This window comes from Schistocerca nitens, chromosome 6 (genome assembly GCF_023898315.1).
Source record: "Schistocerca nitens isolate TAMUIC-IGC-003100 chromosome 6, iqSchNite1.1, whole genome shotgun sequence".
In the NCBI taxonomy this organism is placed as follows: Eukaryota; Metazoa; Arthropoda; class Insecta; order Orthoptera; family Acrididae; genus Schistocerca; species Schistocerca nitens.
The window spans coordinates 201,021,307-201,045,903 of NC_064619.1; the positions used below are offsets into that span (position 1 = coordinate 201,021,307).

A 24,597-nucleotide genomic window follows, 5' to 3' on the forward strand; every position below is an offset into this window, starting at 1 on the left:
ATGACTTGTCACCTGAATATGTTTTTTTTTCCTATATTTCATTTTATCTGTTTCTAATATCGTGTTATAATTTCATGTATTGACTCGTTCCATGACCATGGAGATTTCTCCTTAATTTGGTCCCACGGAACAATAAATAAATAAATAAATAAAATAAAAATAACTTCACAAACAGCTCTATGACAATGAAATAACAGCCATGCAGACTGTATTAAAAATCAAATACAATATTCTATCAATGCATACAATTATACATATTTCCAAAACAGATTAAAGATGAATTTGGTTCCTTAAGAAAATTTAGTGTTAAAACACCAAGGTATTAGAATTACATATTACAGATGAAAACCACTCATCAAAATCCAGAGTGACATTGATCTTTCATGTCCAGACACCAGCAGCCTAGTACACCCAGGATGTAACAGAAACATTGTGAACCTCATTTCCCTCTTGTTATGTAGAAATGGTGTAATATCTTAAATTTACACAATGTGCTCAACCTGCAGAATGACTAAAATAACAATTTCAAACAATGGAAACACCAGGTAGGAATATCAACAATGTAGCAAAAGATAGATCGCTACCTACTGTAAAGACGACACATCAAGTAACAGACAGGGACAATTAAAATACACTTATGTAAAGCTTTCAGCCACAGCCTTCATTAGTAAAGAGAGACACACGTCATTTACACACACAAGCAGGCACACCTCACACACATATGATCACCAAGTCAAGCATCGGGCCGGATGCTGGAGTTAGTGGCCGTGTGTGCACGAGATGTGCCTGCTTGTGTGTATGAATGGTGTGTGTCTCCCTTGATTGATGAAGGCTGTGGCAAAAAGATTTATATAATTGTCTTTTAATTGTACCTGTCTGCAACTTGACGTGTCTTCTTTACGGTAGGTAGCAATCTGTCTTTTCCTACATTCTTAAAATAATAATTTTCTCTTTTGTTACTACAGTTTTGTTAATCTTCATTCAGGACACACAAACTAATCATATACACAGTACTGTACATCTCCATATACTATATTACCACATTTTGGTCAGACAGAAAAAATATATGATATGAGAAATGCAAGTCATTAATTTCTATGAAAGTAAATTAAATACCTATACCTAATAAGTTTTTTATTATGTGAAATGATAATCTGACTTACTAGTTTCTCATTCAGATGATGTAGGAAACAGTAGTTAGTCATTTAAAGGGAAATTCCATAAAAAACATGATACTAAGTATGAGTATTAACAGCTAACTAAATAAAAATATTACATCCAGTGAGAAACTGTGCAAACTCATAATGTTTCTGGTTGGTTGGTTGGTTTTGGGGAAGGAGACCAGACAGCGTGGTCATCGGTCTCATCGGATTAGGAAAGGATGGGGAAGGAAGTCGGTCGTGCCCTTTCAGAGGAACCATCCCGGCATTTGCCTGGAGTGATTTAGGGAAATCACGGAAAACCTAAATCAGGATGGCCGGACGCGGGATTGAACCGTCGTCCTCCCGAATGCGAGTCCAGTGTCTAACCACTGGCCACCTCGCTCGGTTAATGTTTCTGTTCCATTTGTATAGTTGTTAGTAAAACCTATGTGTTTTCATTCCACTGTTGAATGTGTATGCCAGACTAGCAGATATGTCCAAATGTACCACACAGTAGTAGTTAGTATGTTGTTTTTCAAATTCAAAGAAATGGACATGACAACAGATGTATATTTAGCCACCATCGATTACCCAACATTACGGCATGAAAAATAAGGATGCAGCAGATAGAAGTAATGAGTATAGAAACAAGAGCATTAAGCCATGATAAAACAGCCAAACACAGCCATATGAACAAAAAGTGTCGTTAATACTATCCTGCAGATTTGTAATGAGGGGTGTGTTTGACAAAACTACACAAATTACAGTAAAAATTGCAACATAAATTTTTCTTTTGAAGCCCTCATAATGCATTAGTTCACACAAAAGAGAATTTTTATCTATAAATTAATTATGATGCTGGTGGTGGTGGTAGTAATAATTATAGCAGTAGTGGATGTTCATATTCCTGAACTAATTCTGTTGGCAATAGCCTGTGTCTCTAAACAATTTGTATGTCAACACACTGTTATCTAGTGCACAACACTCACTCCTAAGTGCACAGCTATTTATTGTCTTTAAGGCATCATGTTTATACTTCACTGGTCAGCTAATTACTGTTATGAATACCACAAGGGTACACAAGATTGTAGATGACTTCCTCACCTGATATGTAAAAACAATTTAATGCTGACACTGACAGCTTGCTACAGTTAAAGCTATTGTGGTTGTGTATAAATTGAGAAAAAATGTTTATAAATTCAAATAAATCTCCCACACAAAAATGTCATAGTTTGCAGGCACAGTTATAACTTTTGTCAGCTGATATTCACAGAGACACATGAAAATGCTTGGTTCCTCTCCATATCAGCACACAATATCAAATAACGAACAACAGCACCTTCACATCCTGCTGCTGCACAAGTGGAATGTTAAGAAGCTCATGCTTTCTTAAACCTAAAACAGCCTCTGCAAGGTATCATGTAGAAGTAATACTTAACATCATTGTCCATCATGTAACAGCCAGATGAACTAACATGCTTGTGAGACTACTTCCTTTCCTCACAATGTTACTGGCTTTCCATTGTTATATAATGATTCACTGATCTTATTGCATTGCCTTACACTTGCAGTCTGACTAGCAAATGTGTGTTGCCGATCATTTATTGCTTTACTGCTAGTTTTCTTTTTCGTTTTGTCACATACACAGGTAAGAGAAATACTGCAAAGGATGAAATGCACTCACATGAGTAATAAAGCATTACCACAAGGAGCACATTACTAGCTATAACGTATAAATACAATGCATATATATAATTGAATACTCATACAATAACTGGATTACAACAGTCTAAAAACAACTGTACAATTCACTTACAATTCAGTCAAATAACCTCACTGCACACTTTGTGAAGTTCCCTATAGCAATGTAAATCTCATTCAATGAAGACAAAACTCCTAGTCTTTTATTTTTCACTTAATGTTATTTGATGTTTAGGAACAGGTCACCACACCAAATATATGATGGTGTAGCACAATATATGATTAAACACTGGTCTAGTATAAAAATACATTTACAACATTTAAATAATAAGACATAATAATCACAGTTACAAACTATGTAATGGTCAACAGATAACACGGTGAAAATGAAACCTATTTATTGCAGGGATTCATTAACAATACTGAAATTTATAGAAGAGGAGACTTATCACAGATGACTCATGTAATTTGTACAAAAAAATCTCCCTCTACTGGGCAAAAAGAACAACAAAGTACGAACTCACACACAAATTTCATTGGAGATTCCCTTAAAAGGACTAGAACTAGAGGTATGGGATACGGATAGGGATGGGCGTTGGGGGAAACAGAGAGGTACAGAGGGCTTGCTTATCAAAAACATAAGCAAATGAAGTCATCCTTGCATAAAAAAGTATACAAGTTTCAGGGGTGATACCAAACACTATATCAAAGGCAGAGAGATAGTTTCTGCCTTTAATGGAAGATGTCAAATGCCAAAACCTGAGAATGTAACATATACATTTTTGTCTCTTATCATGATGTAAGCCCACAGAAACAAATGTTCTTCATAGTCTCATATGTTAGCAACATCTACAAGTGCTTGCCAAGAATTGGCAATTTGATAATATCAGCTGGCTTAGTATTTCATCTGAAGGAGCAGCACTGGCAGCAGGCTCCAGTCTCAGCCTCTCTTACGTACTGCCTGCTGATTTCCTCGGCAGGCCGCAGCAGGGCCTCAGAACAAAAGGAAAGACACCCTGGTACGGCGCGCGTCGCCCTTGGCCCTTCGGGCCATCCCGAACTGTCAGATGGAGGGATCGGAGCCAGGGGCACCACCCATCTTGCCTCCCTCACCCCCAGCTCCGGCCCCTGTCCCATCCTCGTCGCGGAATGGAGACCCGGATGTGCCACGGGAAGACAGGCCTCGGAAATCCAAGTTGTACTGCAACAAGAAACCGTATCTTATGTACTTCTCCTCAAGCAAATGCAAAGACATGCCATTACATTAATCAAGTAATACCACATATATGCTGCATGGAAATATTCGAGGAATTGTAAAAGAGCAATTGTGACAGTTGGTCCAGGTTAAATAACACTTTATGCTACTGCAACTACTTGTATGAATTTTAATTAGTTTTTGCACAGTGTGTGTCAAGCAAATGTAAAGTATGAAAAAAGATTAGAAGATATTAATGGTGAGAAACAGATCAAATTATAACGCATCATTATTCCATGTGATAGTTATTATGCTCAAAAACAGTCAATCTATAAATATGGGTTAAGTAAGCCAAATATTAGTTACTGGATCCTGAAGAAACACTGTATCTACAGTCTCTGACAATGAGACATGCAATTTATCATCCTCCACAACTTTCATATGAAGAACAATACTTTTTTTGTGTGTGCAATGAAATATATTGTCAATCATCTAACAAAAGGGTATTGAAACAACATAAATATGTTCTTCTTCTTAGGTATATACATCCTAATTGGCAACAAAGCACAGTAATCAATTTTCCTCTTAACTCCTTTCAACAAAACATTCACATATTTACTTGCATATTACAGCAGCGTGTTAGATTATCAGCATTCTCTGAAATTTTTTATTTGTTTTTCTATTTCCAACTTGACTGTCACATGAGACATCAGACTGATGATAGCAAAAGATGATTACCACATTTGTCACTGTGAACTTTTACAATATCCTTGTAGTGATGGAACTAAAAAGCTTGGAAAAACATTGTGTCAACTGCTAATGTAGAAATAAAAATGATATAGTGGCTCCATGTAAGTGAGAATTGCAAGAAAAGATGTAGAAGTTGAACATTTAGTGAAAGGTGACAGTGAAATATTTTTCTTCAAGCTCTATGGACAGAGTGAACATAGAAGAGCACTAATTTTGGAAAGAATGTTCTTCTTTGTTGAGGCTCATCATCTGGGCAAAAGAGTTTTTTTTTTTTTTTTAGATTTCAGAGCACCAGTAGTCCACATGAGTATGATTTGCTCCACTTAACAGCAGAATTTACACATTATCATTCAAAATTTAAACACACTTGTTTGTCATATCCACAAATGTCTTCCCTTTCACTTCTGTCATCCCGCCAGAGTTCCACCTCCATATATTTATGCTTAATATATGTACTTTCATATGTCAGTATCAAATATTATTCTGCTTAAAGTATGACTGTAAAAAGAGGTAAAGCTGTCATAAGCTCAAATTTTGGGTTGAACACCACAGTGTTTTACTAGGCACAATTCAATTATACATGGTATGCTATTGCTTTCCTATGGCCTATGAACTGATTTACCCAGATAGCTTTATGGGGATCAAGAGTTTAATATGGATTCAGAACCATGGAGCAAATTGGCATTTTTCACACGAACAAAAATTATCAGAGGTGAAAGAAGTGAAAAGTGACTAGGACTGAGTGGAGACTGAACTGGAGATCTTTTGCACTTTATCACTGTCAAAAATTTTACATCTGCTGAACTTCAAAATGTCAAATTATACAAAAACAAGGGTATAAAATGAAAAATGTAATTTAAAATTATACAAGCAAGCATAAAATTTTTGTTAGTTCTCAAAAGACAGCTCTTTAAACACTTAGAAACACTTAGGAGATTTATGCTACGTGACTAAACACGCACACACTTCAAGCAATAAGGGAAGATTTACACTAGACTTTTCACAGACATTAACACATGTCACACATTATTAACACACACACACGTACGACAACATAGAAGACAGCAAGCAATTACACAAACAAGCATGCACTGTGGGCCGTACATGTTGTTCTTGTGTCCTGTCACCTGGGAAGAGAAGAATAAGGGTTCCCAATGAAACGCATCATAGCCTGAGGACTCAGGAATCCAGGAATGTGATGATCAGCTAGTGCCCAGCTGCTGATTTCAACTCGCTGTGGCATGTACAGAGAAAACTGAAAAGTAAAACTCTTCACTAAAGTGCTTACAAATCTACATCCATTCAAACAAAAAGTTGTAGAAATTTCTTGAGACATTACATTATCTTACCTGCAAAACAAAATATACTGATTTTAACTGTACAATATATCCTAACTAACTTGTAATTACAGACTGAGATTTAATCAGTTAAAATAAGCTGGAACATCTTTGATTGATTTGCACTTCAAATGATGATGGTTCTGCACAGACTTTTAAGACAGTGACAGTGCACCAGAAATCTGAATAATTTATAAGTCATGCGCAACAGATGGCTGTAAATTACTTGCATATTTTAAACATTGTTTTACATAAAATCTGATATGAGAGAGATTAGCACACTCCACACTATGAAAGGAAGTAAGAAGAAATAGATAAACAATAAAATGTGCGCAGAGACACAGGAAGAATAGAAATAACAAGTCATGTGTATAGTATACTGTGGTACATGGTAAATTTGGATGAAAGGAAATGTTATTAGGTATCAAAGGTGGCAGGTATGTGAACTGGCATGTCTGTATTGGCTGATGGGAAGTGGCAAACACTGAAAGCAGTATGGGGTGAGAATTGGAACATCACAATCCAAGCCATCTGGATCCCTCACTCTGCCACTAGCTTCTCTGAACTATGCTTATCCTTACAACACATTCACCACTACTGTAATCGCCCTGGTCTCAATCTTGGGTAACCCACTGTCATTGCAGCCTCCATCCAATGGTTTCCCCATCTTCTGTCCTGTCACCCCCTCCTAATTCAGGTCCACACATCGCCTTCAGTGTGTGACACTTTCCACTGACCGCTACAGTCATGCCAGCTCATGTATGTGCCACCCCTCCCTCTACATTCCTAACCAGCAAACCAGCCATCCCCTCCAATTCACCCACCACCCAGTCCCTAGTCCCTCTCCCACCTCCCTCGCCCTTTACCCACCCTATCTAAAACTAGCCCACCACAACCAGTCCACCTGCCACAAAATAGCATTGGCATGGTTAGTCTAGCTGGCACCATGCAGGAATATAAATATGCGTGTGTGTTTTTTACTCTAGCTCATCAAAGGACACTTCCAAAAGCTAGCATGTATTCTTTCTTTTGTGTGTGCCAGTCAAGAACTCAAAACTTCTGCTTTTCAGTGAGTGGTCTTCTTTTTTGTGTATTCATGGTGTCTCAGATCTTTTGGGTCAAATTGAAACAGGTGATAGAAGGTCCAGAACTGAGTATATTGATACAGGGAACCAACTAACAGAAATGTATATTTAGTGTGTTATGAACATACACTGCATAACAACGATAATACTCATAGTAATTGTTCAAGTGATGACCGATAGTCTAAAAGCATGTATTGCATTGATGCATGCAGTTCTACTGCACTCTTGCAAAGATCCCATGTGTCTGTTGAGCACTGGAACAGGCTACAGATGATAAACAGTGTACACCTCTGCCCACTAACCAGACACTGTGTGCAGAGCTCAATAAAGAACTGAATTTCTTTTTGTTATCTATCAAACTTATTGTGCTGCACCAAATTAATATTCCACAAAATTTTAAAGAGTTCTCAAATGTAAAAATGTGTTGTGTAAACTTTGCATACACTTGATTTCAATCCATAAATTGCAGTGACTGAAATGTAGATAAGATATCAAAATTTTATTTAAAATTGAGAGCAGAAGGATATTTCATTTTGTTCTTGAGTGACTAGGTTTCATATCCAAAGGACAATTGTGCATGATGTGTCCATGCAGGGCCTTGCACATTATGAATCATGTGGTAAATGGTTCAAGATACTGAAGTGAGGTTTTCTACAAATGATGGAATGCAATGCACCACATATATTGTATGATAAATACTTTAAAAAATTTTTATTCACGGAGATAAAGAAGTAAGTCATCCACAACAGTGAGAGATCAGCAACTTGGGACACATTCAAACAACTATAGCACTGCAAGAAAAACCAAGAAGAGTGCACATACGCATCCACAACACCAGGGAAATGGCACAGCAGGATGTGTATGTGTGCCCACAGAAGCAAAAGTGTTAAGGACTATGAAACTTCCTGACAGATTAAAACTGTGTGCCCGACTGAGACTCGATCTTGGGACCTTTGCCTTTCACGGGCAAGTGCTCTAACATCTGAGTTACCCAAGCACGACGCACAACCCATCCTCACAGCTTTACTTCTGTCGTCTCCTACCTTCCAAACTTTACAGCTCTCCTACGAACCTAGCAGAACTAGCACTCCTGAAAGAAAGGATATCTCATTCTGTTAAGGACTGTGTCTTTAAACTACAGATATTCTTTAATCAGATATTCTGCAAATAAAGCCCCATTAGTCAAATGGTAGATTCACAATTACGGAACTTGCTGACAAAAACTGTAATTACCTTTCTTAAATTTTGTTTCCCCAAACAAGGAAAGTGTTTGACAAGCAAATTGAAGATGTGCCTTCCTGACAGTTCTTCCTGCTCCACTGACAGTATTTCAGTTATAAAGATATAGAAGATGTAATGAAAAAAATAGCATACGTATTTTATTAGATAGTTTCTCATTTATTTTCCTGTGTCCTTTTATCTTCTACATCCCCAATTTCTCACTATCTATCTCACAATACTTCATTACTTTATTTCCAGCAAGAGTTTGCTAGCTATCACATTAATAGGTTACGCAGCTGTAGCTCTCACAGACTCATAATCTGCATGTTTGTGTGGTGAGTCCATCATGGCCATTCCTGTTAGTGTTCTCAATTGCAGTCTTTAAAAAAATCATTGCCTTGTGTCAGACTCACTCAGTAACAGTGCTTCTCAATCATCCAACCTCACCTCAGAAAATCATGTCAATTAGCTTTTCATTTCTTAATTTTCTTCCTGTTCTCAATGAATGACAGGTTAGTTATTTTATTTCTCCTATTTGCAATCAGTATTACTGAATAGCTAGAATATCATCATTTCCAGGGGCACAAAAATATGATTTTTGGTATTTCATATAATTATTGAAAGAATTTAAACATTTTGAATGCTGCCATAATCTTCTCATTAAGAGGTATAATCTTGCATTGTAGGTTGCATTGAAGTCAGAATCTGTGTACATGTCTTGAGGCAGCATAACTCGTAGCACCCAAATTAACAGCATTATATTTATCCAGTATTCCAGCAAACTTTACACATAATTCCAAATCTTTTATAATCTTTATCTGGGTTACAGCCCTACAACATAATGAAAGGATACCATTTTATCAGTTATTAAATGCTCATTGTTCATGCACTAGAACTTAAGCATCAAGCATACTACTAACTCTATTCACTGCCCATTTTGCAGACAGTAATACGTATACCACTGAAGACACCGACAAGGTTTGGCTTTTGTTTCTTCAACCATAAAGGTTTTACATTCTTAACATCAGATATTTAACACATTAACTCATCTTTGAAGTAATCAGATCATCAATGCTGTTTTATACATTAGAGTTTGATTCTTAAAGAACTGGTTGGTGGGGAGGGCGGGGGGGGGGGGGGCGGAAGCGGTTACTGGTACTTATATATTCAGAAATAGTAATACTTGTTACATCTCCTTTATCGGCTACCCCCTTGCACAGCACATCAGCTTGTGCAACAGGAAGTTGAACCAGAAAATCCACATGGTGGATTGATGATCATTGGTCTAGTACAATAGCTAGCTCATATGTGCTTGTTAGGTAATTTTGCACACTTTTATAGGCTATTTTAGAGTTATTTCATCATCTCTGATCCAGAAATCTGATACATAGACACTATACAATAAATACAGGGTGTCTCAAATCTTTTGGGTCAAATTGAACAGATGATAGAGAGTTGACAATCAGTTATATTGAGATATGGAACAAATGATCAGAAATGAATATTGATTGTGTTACAGATATACACAGTATAAACTGCCTAACAACAACATAATTCATAGTAATTGTTCAAATGGGATTGCCAGTATCAATGCAGGCATGGCAAAGGTGCATGAAGTTCGCCGCATTCTCTAAGATCCCCCATGTCAGCTGTACCAGGAGACAGGCAGCTTGGACCCTAGCAAAGGTCTTCATCCATTTCTACAGGGATTTTGTACTCCAACATCCTTATGTAACACCAGAGGAAAAAGTCCAGATGTGTGAGATCTGGTGATTGTGCTGGCCATGGGACAGGACCTCCCCTTCCAACCCAACAATGAGGGTACATGTCAAGGTGCTTGCAGACATGAACATTGAAGTGGGCTAGTGCACTGTCACGTTGGAACTACATCCTTTATCAGACTGCAAGGAGTACAATCTTCAAGAATTGTGGCAGCACATCTCACAGGAACACTAGATAATGTGGAACAGTCAAATGGAGAGGCAGCAAATAAGGTTCTCTTAGTTGATCTTGGACAGTGCCCATCCTTACGATGACAGAGAATTATTACTGGTGGCCACCAGTGTGGGTAGCGTGGAGATTGTCCCCACTCCAGACATGGCTGTTGCAGGTGTTGAAAACACCATCATGGTTGAATGAGGCCTCATCCGTGAACAATAACAGGGTGTATACGCGACAAGGAAAAAAAAATTCCCGGATTTTTCCCAGATCTCCTGGTTAAAAATACATTTTCTCTCTGGTGAAAATACACTTTTTCCATGTTCAGTGACAGTACATTTTGCCGAGCGGTGTGGCTGAGCGGTTCTAGGCGCTTCAGTCTGGAATGGCGTGACCGCTACGGTCGCAGGTTCGAATCCTGCCTTGGGCATGGGTGTGTGTGATATCCTGAGGTTAGTTATGTTTAAGTAGTTCTAAGTTCTAGGGGACTGATGACCTCAGATGTTAAGTCCCATAGTGCTCAGAGCCATTTGAACCATTTTTTTGACAGTATACTTTCCCTCGGAACTGTAAAACTTATCCTATGAATGGATATGGTTTTATACAGCAGCGTAGAATTTCCTGGCACTTTAGAAAACGAATCTCGGAGGGGAAAAACATGTTTTGGAAAGATCTTTGATGTGCAGCAACATGTACACTACATGATGATGATGATGATGATGATGATTAGTGTTTTAGGGCGCACAACAGCGAGGTTATCAGCGCCCGGTACACTACATATTTTCATATTACAAAAGTATAAATCGAATTCCACCAACAGGAAAAGTTAATGGTTTAAATTAATATACATAGTGTTGCTACAACAAAAGCAAAGCTTTCGCATATAATATTTGTCTTGAAAATTAATAAGCGACAGGAGAAGCTAAGCTTTCACGTATAATGTTGATCTGTTTAGTGCATGATAGATTTTAAGATACATCACACAAATAAACCAATAAAATTTTTAATACTGACATAAATCTCTGATCTTCTGGGCTCGAAATTCTTCTAAATGGCTCATCATCAAAGAGTTGATTTTTAAAAGAGAGCAAACACGCTCTGATTTAAGAAATTCATCGTACATTCTCTCACATAGTTCATCTTGCGTACAAGCAAGTTTACTTTGAAAATAATGCTTCTTGAACAACAATTTGCATTATTTTCCTGCGACCTGTTATAAATGGATTCATTCAGCAGTTGCCAGAGAGCACCAGATAAGAGGCGTCACCGCGCTTGCGCAGCAACGGTGACGTAGGAAGCCCGTATTAAAAGATCTTACATTATGTCATAAAAGAAAAAAGACATTATTGGATACCCAAAGAGGTCAGAATTTCGTGAACCATACTAAAATGCATAGTTCGCCTTACAGTGCACATTCGTATGTCCAGATTCCCAATGACGTAGGCCTCAACCTGATATGAAGCTTTTCGGTGTGGTTTTCGGGCCATAAATTTTCTATGAGTACCATACAGTATTATCTCATGTTTTGTTCTTTATCATGGCATAATGCCATATGTGATAGACGATGAAAACATGCACTTGGAATGCAGCGAACAGTTGGAACTAGCATTAGTGTGGAATAAAACACTTTGTTTCAAATAAATTGACTGCCTCAGCAGGAAAGCTTAATAAAAGCCAAATTTCTTTAGCAAACCGACAAAAATAACTTTATTGTCCTGCAAGGAGATTTAATGCTTGACTGTCAGAAAGGTGGAAATAAAATAAAATCTGAAACTAGTAATATACTTCAGCCTTCCGTAATTATGTAAATGTATTTTAATTCACCTGGTAGCTCCCAGACACAGAAATCCATCTTGTTTTCATTTGACGTGAGAGCAGTAAATGAAGAGGAAACAGAAAAATTGCTAAATGTAAACAGAGGTCACATGGAGACTACCCCCACCCCACTATGACTCGGACTGCTCTGCACATCAGAACGTTAAAAGACTTTTCAAAAATAAGTTCACTTTGTGGCACACATCTTTCTGAAGAGTCTGATGCATACAACATATGTCTTCGAGGAAATGTAAGACACAAACCTTGCAATTGATATTGGATAGGATTAGTTGCAACCAGGAGAACAAGAACTCTTCAGAAAATCTGGACTCTTTATTGCCTATAAGCAAAAAACTTGCTCTTCTGTGTGACATAAAATTAAATATAGGATACCTAAAACCAATAAAGACAAGAGACAGGCATGACAGTACACATTTCTTCAATCCTTAGGTCCTAGCTATTTTTCTCTCTAATCTTGCTACAGCTTTACAGGGCGTGGTTTCCTTTCTGTGAAAGAACTATTACCTTGTCGAAGTTCGTCAAAAGTTTTGCTACATGAAATATAGATATGTCATTGTCTAAAGTCGTGTGAAGTTAGCACCCCTTTTTCGAGAAATATACATTTTTTTCACAGTTCTTGATAGATGTAGCATAGTTCTAGAGTTCTTTGTACAAAATTTCAATAGTTCTGCAGAATTTAGCGACCAAAACAACAATACTCTAAAAAATTTTCGTATCGAAAATGTTCTTTGGCAGTTTCCGCAAAATGTAAATAAGTACAAGAGTTCTGAGCACAGTTCTGAACAGAGCTCCAAGAGTTCTTTCGAAAATCCAAGTAACATTTTTTTGTGCAGCTAATAGTTTACGAGATAATTGCATTTTAATGAGAAAATCGTTTCACTTACTGTGAAGTTGGCACCCTTTTTTTCAGAAATATATATTTTTTTCAGAGTTCTTGATAGATATGGCATAGTTCTAGAGTTCTTTGTACAAAATTTCAATAGTTCTGCAGAATTTAGCGAAGAAAACAACAATATTCGAAAAAATTTTCGTATCGAAAAAAGTTTTTGTCAATTTTCGCAAAAATTAAACTTGTACAACAGTTCTGAGGACAGTTCTGAACAGAACCCCAAGAGCTCTATCGAAAATCCCAAACAACATTTTTCTATGGCGATAATGGTTTGAGATAAATTGATTTAATATGGGACACACTTTCTTTACGGAAAATATAAATATATTCGTACAACAGTTCTGATGCCAGTTCTGGACACCACGTGAAGAGTTCTATCGAAAATCCTAGTGAAATTTTTTTGTGCAGGTAATAGTTTAAGAGGTTATTGCGACTTAATTAAGAGTTCCATAAGAGCTCCTACTGTGAAGCTGGCACCCTTTTTTTCAGAAATATATATTATTTTCAGAGTTCTTGATAGATATGCCATAGTTCTAGAGTTCTTTGTACAAAATTTCAATAGTTCTGCAGAATTTAGCGACGAAAACAATATTCGAAAAAATTTTCGTATCAAATACATTCTTCGTCAATTTTCGCAAATTGTAAATAAGTACAACAGTTCTGAGCACAGTTCTGAACAGAACTCCAAGAGTTCTATCGAAAACCCAAGTAACATTTTTTTGTGCAGCTAATAGCTTACTAGATAATTGCAATTTAAGGAGAAAATCTTTTCACTTACTGTGAAGTTGGCACCCTTTTTTTCAGAAATGTATATTATTTTCAGAGTTCTTGATAGATATGCCATAGTTCTAGAGTTCTTTGTACAAAATTTCAATAGTTCTGCAGAATTTAGCGACGAAAACAATATTCGAAAAAATTTTCGTATCGAAAATATTCTTCGTCAATTTTCGCAAATTGTAAATAAGTACAACAGTTCTGAGCACAGTTCTGAACAGAGCTCCAAGAGTTCTATCGAAAACCCAAGTAACATTTTTTTGTGCTGCTAATAGCTTACGAGATAATTGCAATTTAAGGAGAAGATCTTTTCACTTACTATGAAGTTGGCACCCTTTTTTTCACAAATATGTTTTTTTTTCAGAGTTCTTGATAGATATGGCATAGTTCTAGAGTTCTTTGTACAAAATTTGAATAGTTCTGCAGAATTTAACGAAGAAAACAACAATACTCAAAACAATTTGTATAGCAAACATTCGTTATTAATTTTCGCAAAAAGTAAATTCGGACAACAGTTCTTAGGGCAGTTCTGAACAGAACCCCAATAGTTCTATCGAATATCCTAATTACAATTTTTTGTGCAGCTAACACGTTACGAGATAATTGCAATTTAAGGAGGGAACCTCTTCACTTACTGTGAAGTTGGAATCCTTTTCTTCAGAAATATATATTTTTTCAGAGTTCTTGATAGAAATGTCATAGTTCTAGAGTTATTTGTACAAAATTGGAATAGTCCTGCAGAATTTAGCGAGAAAAACAACAATACTCGAAAAATTTTTCTTATCGAATACTTTCTTTGTCAATTTTCGCAAAAAGTAAATTCGTACAACAGTTCTGAACAGAACACCAAGAGCTCTATCGAAAATGCTAATAATATCTTTTTGTGGCGATGATAGTTTATACGGTAACTGCTTTGATGTTAGACCCACTTTCTCCACAGAAAAAGTAAATTCGTTCAACAGTTTTGATGAACAGTTCTGGTTAACACCTCAAGACTTCTATCGATAATCATAATAACATTTTTTGTGGTTATAATAGTTTGTATGGTAATTGATTAATTGTGGGGCACTCTTACTAAAAAAAAAAATGTCTGTTCGTATCCTCTGATGCCAGCTCTGGATAGCATTGTAAGAGTTCTATCGAAAATACTAGTAACATATTCTGTGCAGGTAATTGATTACGTAGTAACTGCCTTTATTAAGGAATGCTTATGAGCATTTCCCGTGAAGTTTAACCCCTTTTGCGATAAATATAAATTATTTTCACAGTTCTTGATTTATATGCAATAGTTCTAGATTTCCCTCCTCAAAACACGAATAGTTCTACAGAATTTCGGGAAGAAAACATTAACTCGGCAAAATTTTGGTATGGTAAAAAATTATTTGTCAGTTTGGAAAAAATAAATTTGTATAACAGTTCTGTTGGCAGTTCTGGATAGCACCGGAAGAGTTGCATAGAAAATGATAAGAACACTTTTGTGGCGATAATAGTTTATACATTAATTGTTTTAATCTGATACTCACTTTATCTAATATAGCAAAATTCGTAGAATAGTTCTGATGACAGTTCTGAATATCACCCACAGAGTTCTACCAAAAACTATAATAACATTATTTGTGACGATGACATTATATGAGATAATTAATGTGGGACTCACTTTTGTCATGTAAAAGTAATAAATTCGTACAAAAGATCTGATGGCATTTCTTAATACGACCCTAAGAGTTCTACCGACAACTGTAATAACATTTTTTGTGGGGGATAACAGTTAATGAGATAATAGCATTTTCGAGAGACCCACTTGGTCTACATTATAATAAATTGGCACAACCCTTTTGCTGACAGTTCTGGATAGCACCGAAAGAGTTCTTTTAAAAACCGTCATAACATTTTTATGGTGCCAGTAGATTATGAAATAGATTGTGTGTTCACTCTGCAGTGGGTGTGCGCCGATGTGAAAACTTACTGGCAGATAAAAACTGTGTGCCGGACCGGGTCTCTAACCCCAGGCTGGGACGAAAGAATATCGTCACAATATCCTTTCGTCCAGGAGTGCTTCTTCTGCAATTTTCGTAGGACAACTTCTACGAAATTGGGAACGCAGGAGATAAAGTACTGCTGGAAGTACAGCTATGAGTACGATCGTAAATTCTCACTTTTATTTTGGAAAACCGAAAATCGAAAACCCGGATGTATATTCTACTAAATACAAAAAGTCTAAATGTTCAGCACTATACAAATGCCAGTACACCTTCTTAAGACTGACTGTAGTAACTGTAGGTGGAAGCGTGGGATGTGCACGCTTAGATTATTCAAGGAGAGAAGGCTCGCCAGTGCAAAACAAACATATGGCTGAGAGAACAGATACATTCACACGCGCCACTAACCATATGGTGTCACACCTGTCGAGAATCGCACCAGAGGTACAATGAGCTGTGGTGGAGTGCTGTTGGCGTGGTTACTATGCAACTTACTTGATGGGCATCAATACACCGTTATATTAATGTACAATACTTGAGAAACAATGTCATTCACACACTGCGAGTTCCTTATCACTCAGTACTAGACTAAATTACCGGCCTAGTGATAAGCAGCCTATGTACCTCACCGACTACACATCTTCGTGTTACAAGAAAAAAAGAGAAAAATACCAAGGGCCACAAAATATGAATCCGGATAAACCGGAAATCCGGATTACTGAGGACCAAATAAACGAGGTTCTTATTTACAAATTTCGAACTTCTTATTAACTTTAATACTGTATCCCCTCAACATTATAACACCTCTATCAGTCATGTATTGAATTAGGATTTAAACATACTACTTAGTTCGTTTGTACGATATATTCAGTAAATATATTTACATTTCTATATATTGTAAAGACTTTTAACTCTCGCTGTAGTGTAACTCATCAGACTTCCACACTTCCTTTCTAACTAGAACAAATGTTTGCAACAATATTAACGACAGCAATTTCAAATTTATTCGTTACACACAGCACATGTTTTTAAGTATCCTAGCGGCTGGTGATGTTGCCACATAACTGTCATCCATGAGGGTCCTGGGCATATTTTTAGCTGTTATTGGGCCCTGGATGTCATGAGAGCTCAAAACAATTACTGTTTTACGTAATAAAATTCATCTGGTTCTTCCTGATTCTAAAGGTATACACTTCATGTGTGCCTTTCATTGTTGCATGATTCAGTATCGACGCTAATGCTCTCGACATATGAGCCGATTGCTCGTTTTTATCCACTGTGCCCTTTCGTATTTCATTTCAGCGATTAATTTATTTGTTTATCAACGTAGTAAGTAGTACAAAGATAATCCAGAATGTAAACTGCACTTAAATTCTGTTTGAACTGTTTAATAGTCAGTGTCCGCTGTCTGAACGTCAAATTTCAGATTAATACACTGCGCGTGGTTGCGTTATTTTATAGGAATTTTATTATTGAAAGTGGGAAGTACTAGATAGTGTTGAAGAAATACAAAGCATATTGTTCGAAGACCATAATATTATTCGAAATTTACCTGTACCAATAGGTGCAGCCAAAACAGCATTTGTGATGCTGTAATTACCTCATAGATAACGATATTTGTCTATTGTAGTTTTGTATTCCAATCAGAATTTTGAGAGCATCAAAGCCTCATTTCAGCGTGAGAGAGGGGTAAAATCAATAGATGATATTGAACTGAAAGCCTTCATGAGTCTCTTGTTTTTAATTGTTGTTAACAAAAGTAACAGATAAAGCCTGGAAGATCTGTGTGGAACTGATGGTGATGGCATTGAAAAATTTCACCTCGCAAATGAACATAAAACGTTTCAAATTTATTCTGGAGAGCCTTAGATTTTACAGTCGCGCTATTCGTGCTGAAAGGAGACAATTAGACAAGCTAACAGCTATTCGGGAAATATTTACTGTGTTTGTACGCAACTACCACAAATCTTACACCCTTGGAGAAAATGTTACAGTAGACAAGAAGCTGGAAGGATTCTGTGGAAGGTACAATTTTCAGCAATATGTATCAATCAAACCAAACGAGTATGGATTCTTAAATGTGGATTCTTAAGTATTTTACCTGTACAATTTGGAAATATACGCTGTGTTGCAACCAGAAGGATTTACCAACTGAGCAATAAACATTTTGATGTTGTTCTGTGACTGTGTAAACCTATATATCAGTCAGGTCGAAATGTGAAAGCGGACAACTGGTTTACTAGTACTGGAATGATAATAGAGCTATGAAGGGAGAATTTTTCTTTTGTTGGCATGATGAAGAAAAACAAGCGTGGAGATTTCTCTAGAGTTTGCTATCAGTAAAAGAAGGGATGCCCACATTTCCTTTTTTGGCTTCCACAAGACTGAACTTTAGTTTCCTCCGTACCTAAAAAGGGGACGTGTGTGATCCAGGCATCACGTTTGCATGAAGATAATTCGATAGATGCTGACATTGTAGATAAACGGAAGCCATCCACCGTAAATTTTAAAATAGCGTTAAGTGTGGTATTTTCACAGCGGATAAGCCGAATGCTTTGTACAACGCTGCAAGAAATGTGCGCCGCTGGTCAATGGTTGTATTTTTGTAATGATCAGTACCGTTGGAATCTATGCACAAGTGATTTATTGTGGCAACAGTAAGAATTGTATCAAAATGAAAGGGTTCCTGAATCAGCTATGTTATACAATGTTGTTTTCTTCGCTAAATTCCGCATAACTATTGAAATTTTGTACAGAGAACTCTATAACTATGACTTATCTATCAAGAACTCTGAAAAAAATATATATTTCTGAAGAAAAGGGTGCCAGCTTCACAGTAGGAGCTCTTATGGGGTTCTTAATTCAGTTGCAATTACCTCTTAAACTATTACCTGCACTAAAAAATTCTACTAGAAATTTCGATAGAACTCTTCACGTGGTGTCCAGAACTGTCATCAGAACTGTTGTACAAATATATTTATATTTTCTGTAGAGAAAGTGTGTCCCACATTAATCAATTTATCACAAACTATTATCTCCATAGAAAAATGTTATTAGGATTTTCGATAGAGCTCTTGGGGTTCTGTTCAGAACTGTCCTCAGAACTGTTGTACAAGTTTAATTTTTGCGAAAATTGACAAAAGATGTTTTCGATAGAAACATTTTTTCGAGAATTGTTGTTTTCTTCACTAAATTCTGCAGAACTATTGAAAGTTTGTACAAAGAACTCTAGAACTATGGCATATCTACCAAGAAATCTGAAAAAAGTATACATTTCTGAAAAAAAAGGGTGCCAACTTCACAGTAAGTGAAAAGATTTTCTCTTTAAATTGCAATTATCTCGTAAACTATTAGCTGCACAAAAAAATGTTACTTGGATTTTCGAAAGAACTCTTTGAGCTCTTTTCAGAACTGTTGTACTTATCTACAATTTGCGAAAATTGACGAAGAATGTTTTCGATACGAAAATTTTTTCGAATATTGTTTTCCTCGCCAAATTCTGCAGAACTATTGAAATTTTGTACAAAGAACTCTAGAACTATGGCATATCTATCAAGAACTCTGAAAATAATATACATTTCTGAAAAAAAGGGTGCCAACTTCACAGTAAGTGAAAAGATTTTCTCCTTAAATTGCAATTATCTAGTAAGCTATTAGCTGCACAAAAAAATGTTACTTGGGTTTTCGATAGAACTCTTTAAGTTCTGTTCAGAACTGTGCTCAGAACTGTTGTACTTATTTACAATTTGCGAAAATTGACGAAGAATGTTTTCGATACGAAAATTTTTTCGAATATTGGTTTCCTCGCCAAATTCTGCAGAACGATTGAAATTTTGTACAAAGAACTCTAGAACTATGGCATATCTATCAAGAACTCTGAAAATAATATACATTTCTGAAAAAAAGGGTGCCAACTTCACAGTAAGTGAAAAGATTTTCTCCTTAAATTGCAATTATCTAGTAAGCTATTAGCTGCACAAAAAAATGTTACTTGGGTTTTCGATAGAACTCTTGGAGTTCTGTTCAGAACTGTGCTCAGAACTGTTGTACTTATTTACAATTTGCGAAAATTGACGAAGAATGTTTTCGATACGAAAATTTTTTCGAATATTGTTTTCGTCGCTAAATTCTGCAGAACTATTGAAATTTTGTACAAAGAACTCTAGAACTATGGCATATCTATCAAGAACTCTGAAAATAATATACATTTCTGAAAAAAAGGGTGCCAACTTCACAGTAAGTGAAAAGATTTTCTCCTTAAATTGCAATTATCTAGTAAGCTATTAGCTGCACAAAAAAATGTTACTTGTGTTTTCGATAGAACTCTTGGAGCTCTGTTCAGAACTGTGCTCATAACTGTTGTACTTATTTACATTTTGCGGAAATTGTCAGAGAATGTTTTCGATACGAAAATTTTTTCGAGTATTGTTGTTTTATTCGTTACATTTTGCAGAACTATTGAAATTTTGTGGAAAGAACTCTAGAACTATGGCACATCTAACAAGAACTGTGCACAAAATGTATATTTCTCGAAAAAAGGGTGCTAACTTCACACGACTATTGTCTAATACTGAAAAAGCTGTTAATACAAATAGTACGCAAGACTGGTGTGATTTCTTGATCTGATTTCATCTATTTTGTCACTGTGTGCTGGATAAAACAAAATAGGCCTTTCTAATATTGCAGAAATTGAACACACACCAAATAAGTGAGACTGTTTTGGGAATCATTTTTATAATACGACAGAATATAATTCACTAAGTACCAATACGAAATACCTATTTGGCCTACTACAAGCAAAAAGCTTTAATTAGGAAATAGTTTCACATTTCATTCATATGCTCCAGTTTCTCATGCACGAGACCAAAAAGTAGTAGAATGAAATTTTTGTATAAATTTGGAATCATCACATTCTTCCATAATTTGTATGATGTCCCTAATTCTTCTCCTTCCTTGTTCTAACAAACAGTCTTGTCATCACTAATTCTGTAACTATTCCGACCACTGTCAAAACTCATTCTCCGGTTAACTTTACTAAACCCACAATCACCGGTTTAGTTGTCCAGCGATTATTCTCTGGCTAGGTGTTATTACATGTTTGTACAATGTGTTTTCAGTGCTACTCCCAGAATGGAACTTAAGCAGCTGCTAGCCGGGGACTACAACTGGCCCTGTCTAGTGTAGCAATCTCGCCAAAACTTTTCTGTCAACATTTCACTTTCTTGGATACACTGAGAAGATGACATGTAATCCTTCTTACCTGTTATTCCTGTTAGTCATTCATTTCCACTCTGGTAGTCTGAATCTATGGATTTCACTAGCAATTAAGACAATGCTGAACATTCGCAAACCGAATCAACCACATAAACAAGCAGCAGTTGGCATTCACTGGTTCGGCTTTATTCTGTCCAGCTCATATAGCCCCATCCCGTTCTGTCTGCAGGAAAGTTTATTTCTAGATGTGACGACGATTCCCCTGGCAGAGACATTACGTACACTATGCACGCATTCAACTTGTAATTCACTCAGAAATCAACTTAGAACGTGTTCAAAAATTATATGAATAATCGATAGACCGACGTGAGCTGGATGCTAGGTGCTTTGTGAAACAAGGTTTTTTCCCTCAAGAATATGAATTTGCCCCCTCCTCCTGAAATTTCTGCATGGTTCAGATACTCCGGTTTGTCTCCACACCCCGCTAGATCTGGGCCTGCTGCGGGTACTATTTGGCTGGTTGCTGCTACACACCCAACAGCCACATTTCTGTAGCCAGAAGCGGGAGAAGGTACTACTCATATGTGACTCAACTGCGTGTGTGCATGAGCCCACTCATAACTGATTAAATGAGTCTAATACAAACAGGTGTGACATCATGCTCATCGGAGGCAATTTGTTGTTATGAAATATTGCATAGTCTTCCGAAAGCCTTTAACACATTTTGCTGTTGGCAGATGCTTGTACGAGCACTGTGTTATTTTATATGGCACATTTCCTTGGCAATTTAAGTTTTATTTTCGTCTTTGTTTTTTTTTTTTTTTGTTTCTCGTTTATGTTTTAACGCTACAGTATTATTCTGCAGTAGGGGGATACAGTAATATCCTTTGTTAGAGTATTGGTTCTTACCAGTCAAAATTACAAAAATTTAACTGAATACTAAAACAACGAAAAATTCCCGGAATTCTAAAAAATTCCTGGGTTTTTCCTGGTTTTCTCCTGGATGAAAAAATTCCCGGGTTTTTCCTGGATCTCTGGGGTCATATACACTCTGATTAAAAACTGTATGAAGTGTGACACTGCAGCACTGCAGTGGATAATCCATTGACAGAAGTGAATGCGGGGCTCAAAATCTGTTGGTCCCCGTGTTTGCACATGCCCTTTATGATAGTGATATAATACATGTTCCACAAATACTCTTCACACTGTATCCCTTGAAGTGTGCATGTCTCTGGCAAGTTGACAGGTCCAGAGATAAACTTCTTCCAGTTACGATAACAGCTGTTGGGAAAGTGTCCTCTGTGCATTTATTTGCTTTACAGGAACATCATCCTGCCACACCATACATTAAATGTACGTCTGTTATCTCTCATGATGAACATACGAATACAGTAACACACCTCACCTTGGTCACTAGCTGTCTGATGCAATGGACTACTGACACCAGTGACAGTGGTATGTGTGCACCAATGTGATGCATGTGGTCTTTATATGACTCATGTGCTATGAGCTAAGTTCTGCACACAGTGTCTGGTTAGTGGGCAGAGGTGTACACTGTTTATCATCTGTTGCCTGTTCCAGTGCTCAACAGACACATGGGATCTTTGCAAGAGTGCAGTAGAACTGCATGCACCAATGCAATACATGCTTTTAGACTATCGGTCATCACATTAACAATTACTATGAGTATTGTCGTTGTTATGCAGTGTATGTTCATAACACACTAAATATACATTTCTGTTAGTTGGTTCCCTGTATCAATATAATCAGTTCTGGACCTTCTATCAGCTGTTTCAATTTGACCCAAAAGATCTGAGACACCGTGAATACACAAAAAAGAAGACCACTCGCTGAAAAGCAGAAGTTAGACTGTAAGATGTACAAAAATCAATTTTTTTCACCTAATAGCTTTAAAAAAATTTGATGATAAGTGTTTCATATCAGCCAGAATGTTGTTTCTCAGCACAGGCACCAGCATGTGGCGAGCAGTACAGCCATAACGAAAGCAACCTCAGCATAGAACACAAGGAGTTCATCTATTGCAGCGAAAGGGTTAAATGAAGTTTCTTATCCAATGGTGATAAGATATTACAAAGAAAATAATGACTGGGGACTATACTGTATTATTAAGTCAGGCATAACTAAACTGGACATGGACAGTGGCTGCTAGAGCTAGAAGCTTTGGAAGAACATTCCTCCAGTCAGAGTTCTCAACAACTGAACGCTGTCCGCTATAAAGGATAGTTCACTTGCAGTATTCAAGAAACGATCTGTTCATTTGCAGTGTGGAACTGGGCCCTGCTCACAGCCTGTGTGACTATCATCAGCCACAGCAAACAACACCACATTTATGTACACTGGCAGTCATCTCCCTGTTTGACAGAGCCTTAACCAAGTGGCAGCTAACAGCCTTTATTTAAAAGCTATAGTGACATGTAACAAACATTATTTGACAAGTAATTTTAATGAAGATCTTAAGGAAATGCTTATAGAATAGTTTTGGGGAAATAATTTTTTGGTATGGATAGTTGAGTAATGATTTAAAATACTTGTAAAAAATAAGCATTTACTCTACAGCCCACTGTGATTTATTATTGTTTCTCCTGTGGTGATGTTAGTTATAATAGCTGCCTAACAAGTAAAACAGCATTAACTGTTGCTCAGTGTGAAGTTCTATTACTTTTAATTAACTAACAATAAATTCCATTTTACTCATTAAGCAGCTGTTAACTTTCCAATGTGCATGTGAAAGTCATCTGCAGAAAGTACATTTATTTTTGAAGGCAAAAATTCCTACTCCAGTTTTTTTGTCTTGCCAGCAGTTTAGTCAATAATTAATGTCAAAGTTTGCTATTTATACAAATGGCCTCCAGAAATGGCCTTTACCAGAACAGGCAACCACAGATGAATGACAGAACAAGCACCTACACAGTACTTGTTGAAAATACGTGGCAATACATAGAAAGAAAAGCATACCATAATTGCTCTGTGACATGTGCCAAGTAGTTCTGCAGGTACTTGGAGGAAGTACTGTGATAACCATCATTCTATGAGATATAATGTTTTTGTGACACCTATTAAATTTAGTTCTTGTCAGAAGCTACATCTCATAACTGACCAACTCATTTATATTATAAATGCCCATTTCAGATTTTTGCTCATTGATTTATCCCTAGTTATGACTCTCTTTTGCTTGGTTTGATACTGAAACTTTTGTTCACTTGGAGAGTAACATGCTATGTTTGGACAAAGTAGTTCAATGAATTCTGTATAATAAGTCATTTCATGTATGAATTAGCTAGTCCTAATATGTTCTTCTAACTTTACAACAGAAAAGTAGCAATAGCTCAGTAAAGAGTGGTTTGCATGAAAAGGGAACATTACTCTTCGATTCTCTCTCTCTCTCTCTCTCTCTCTCTCTCTCTCTCTCTCTCTCACACACACACACACACACACACACACACAAACACACACCTCTACCTCTCTGCCTGTCTATCTATATGTCTACCTACTACTTTCTCCACTTTATATATAAA

General features: G+C 36.7%; 1 protein-coding gene across 1 annotated transcript in view; it reads right to left on the reverse strand.

The window, feature by feature from the left end:
• Positions 1–3,216: 3,216 nt before the first annotated feature.
• The window catches only part of LOC126263283 (alpha-catulin), a 417,508-nt gene continuing 396,127 nt past the window's right edge, over positions 3,217–24,597 (reverse strand). The window contains exon 11 of the mRNA XM_049960368.1: positions 3,217–4,044. Coding sequence (XP_049816325.1) covers positions 3,907–4,044 — 138 coding nt within the window. The 3' untranslated portion in view covers positions 3,217–3,906. The remainder of the gene's footprint in view (positions 4,045–24,597) is intronic.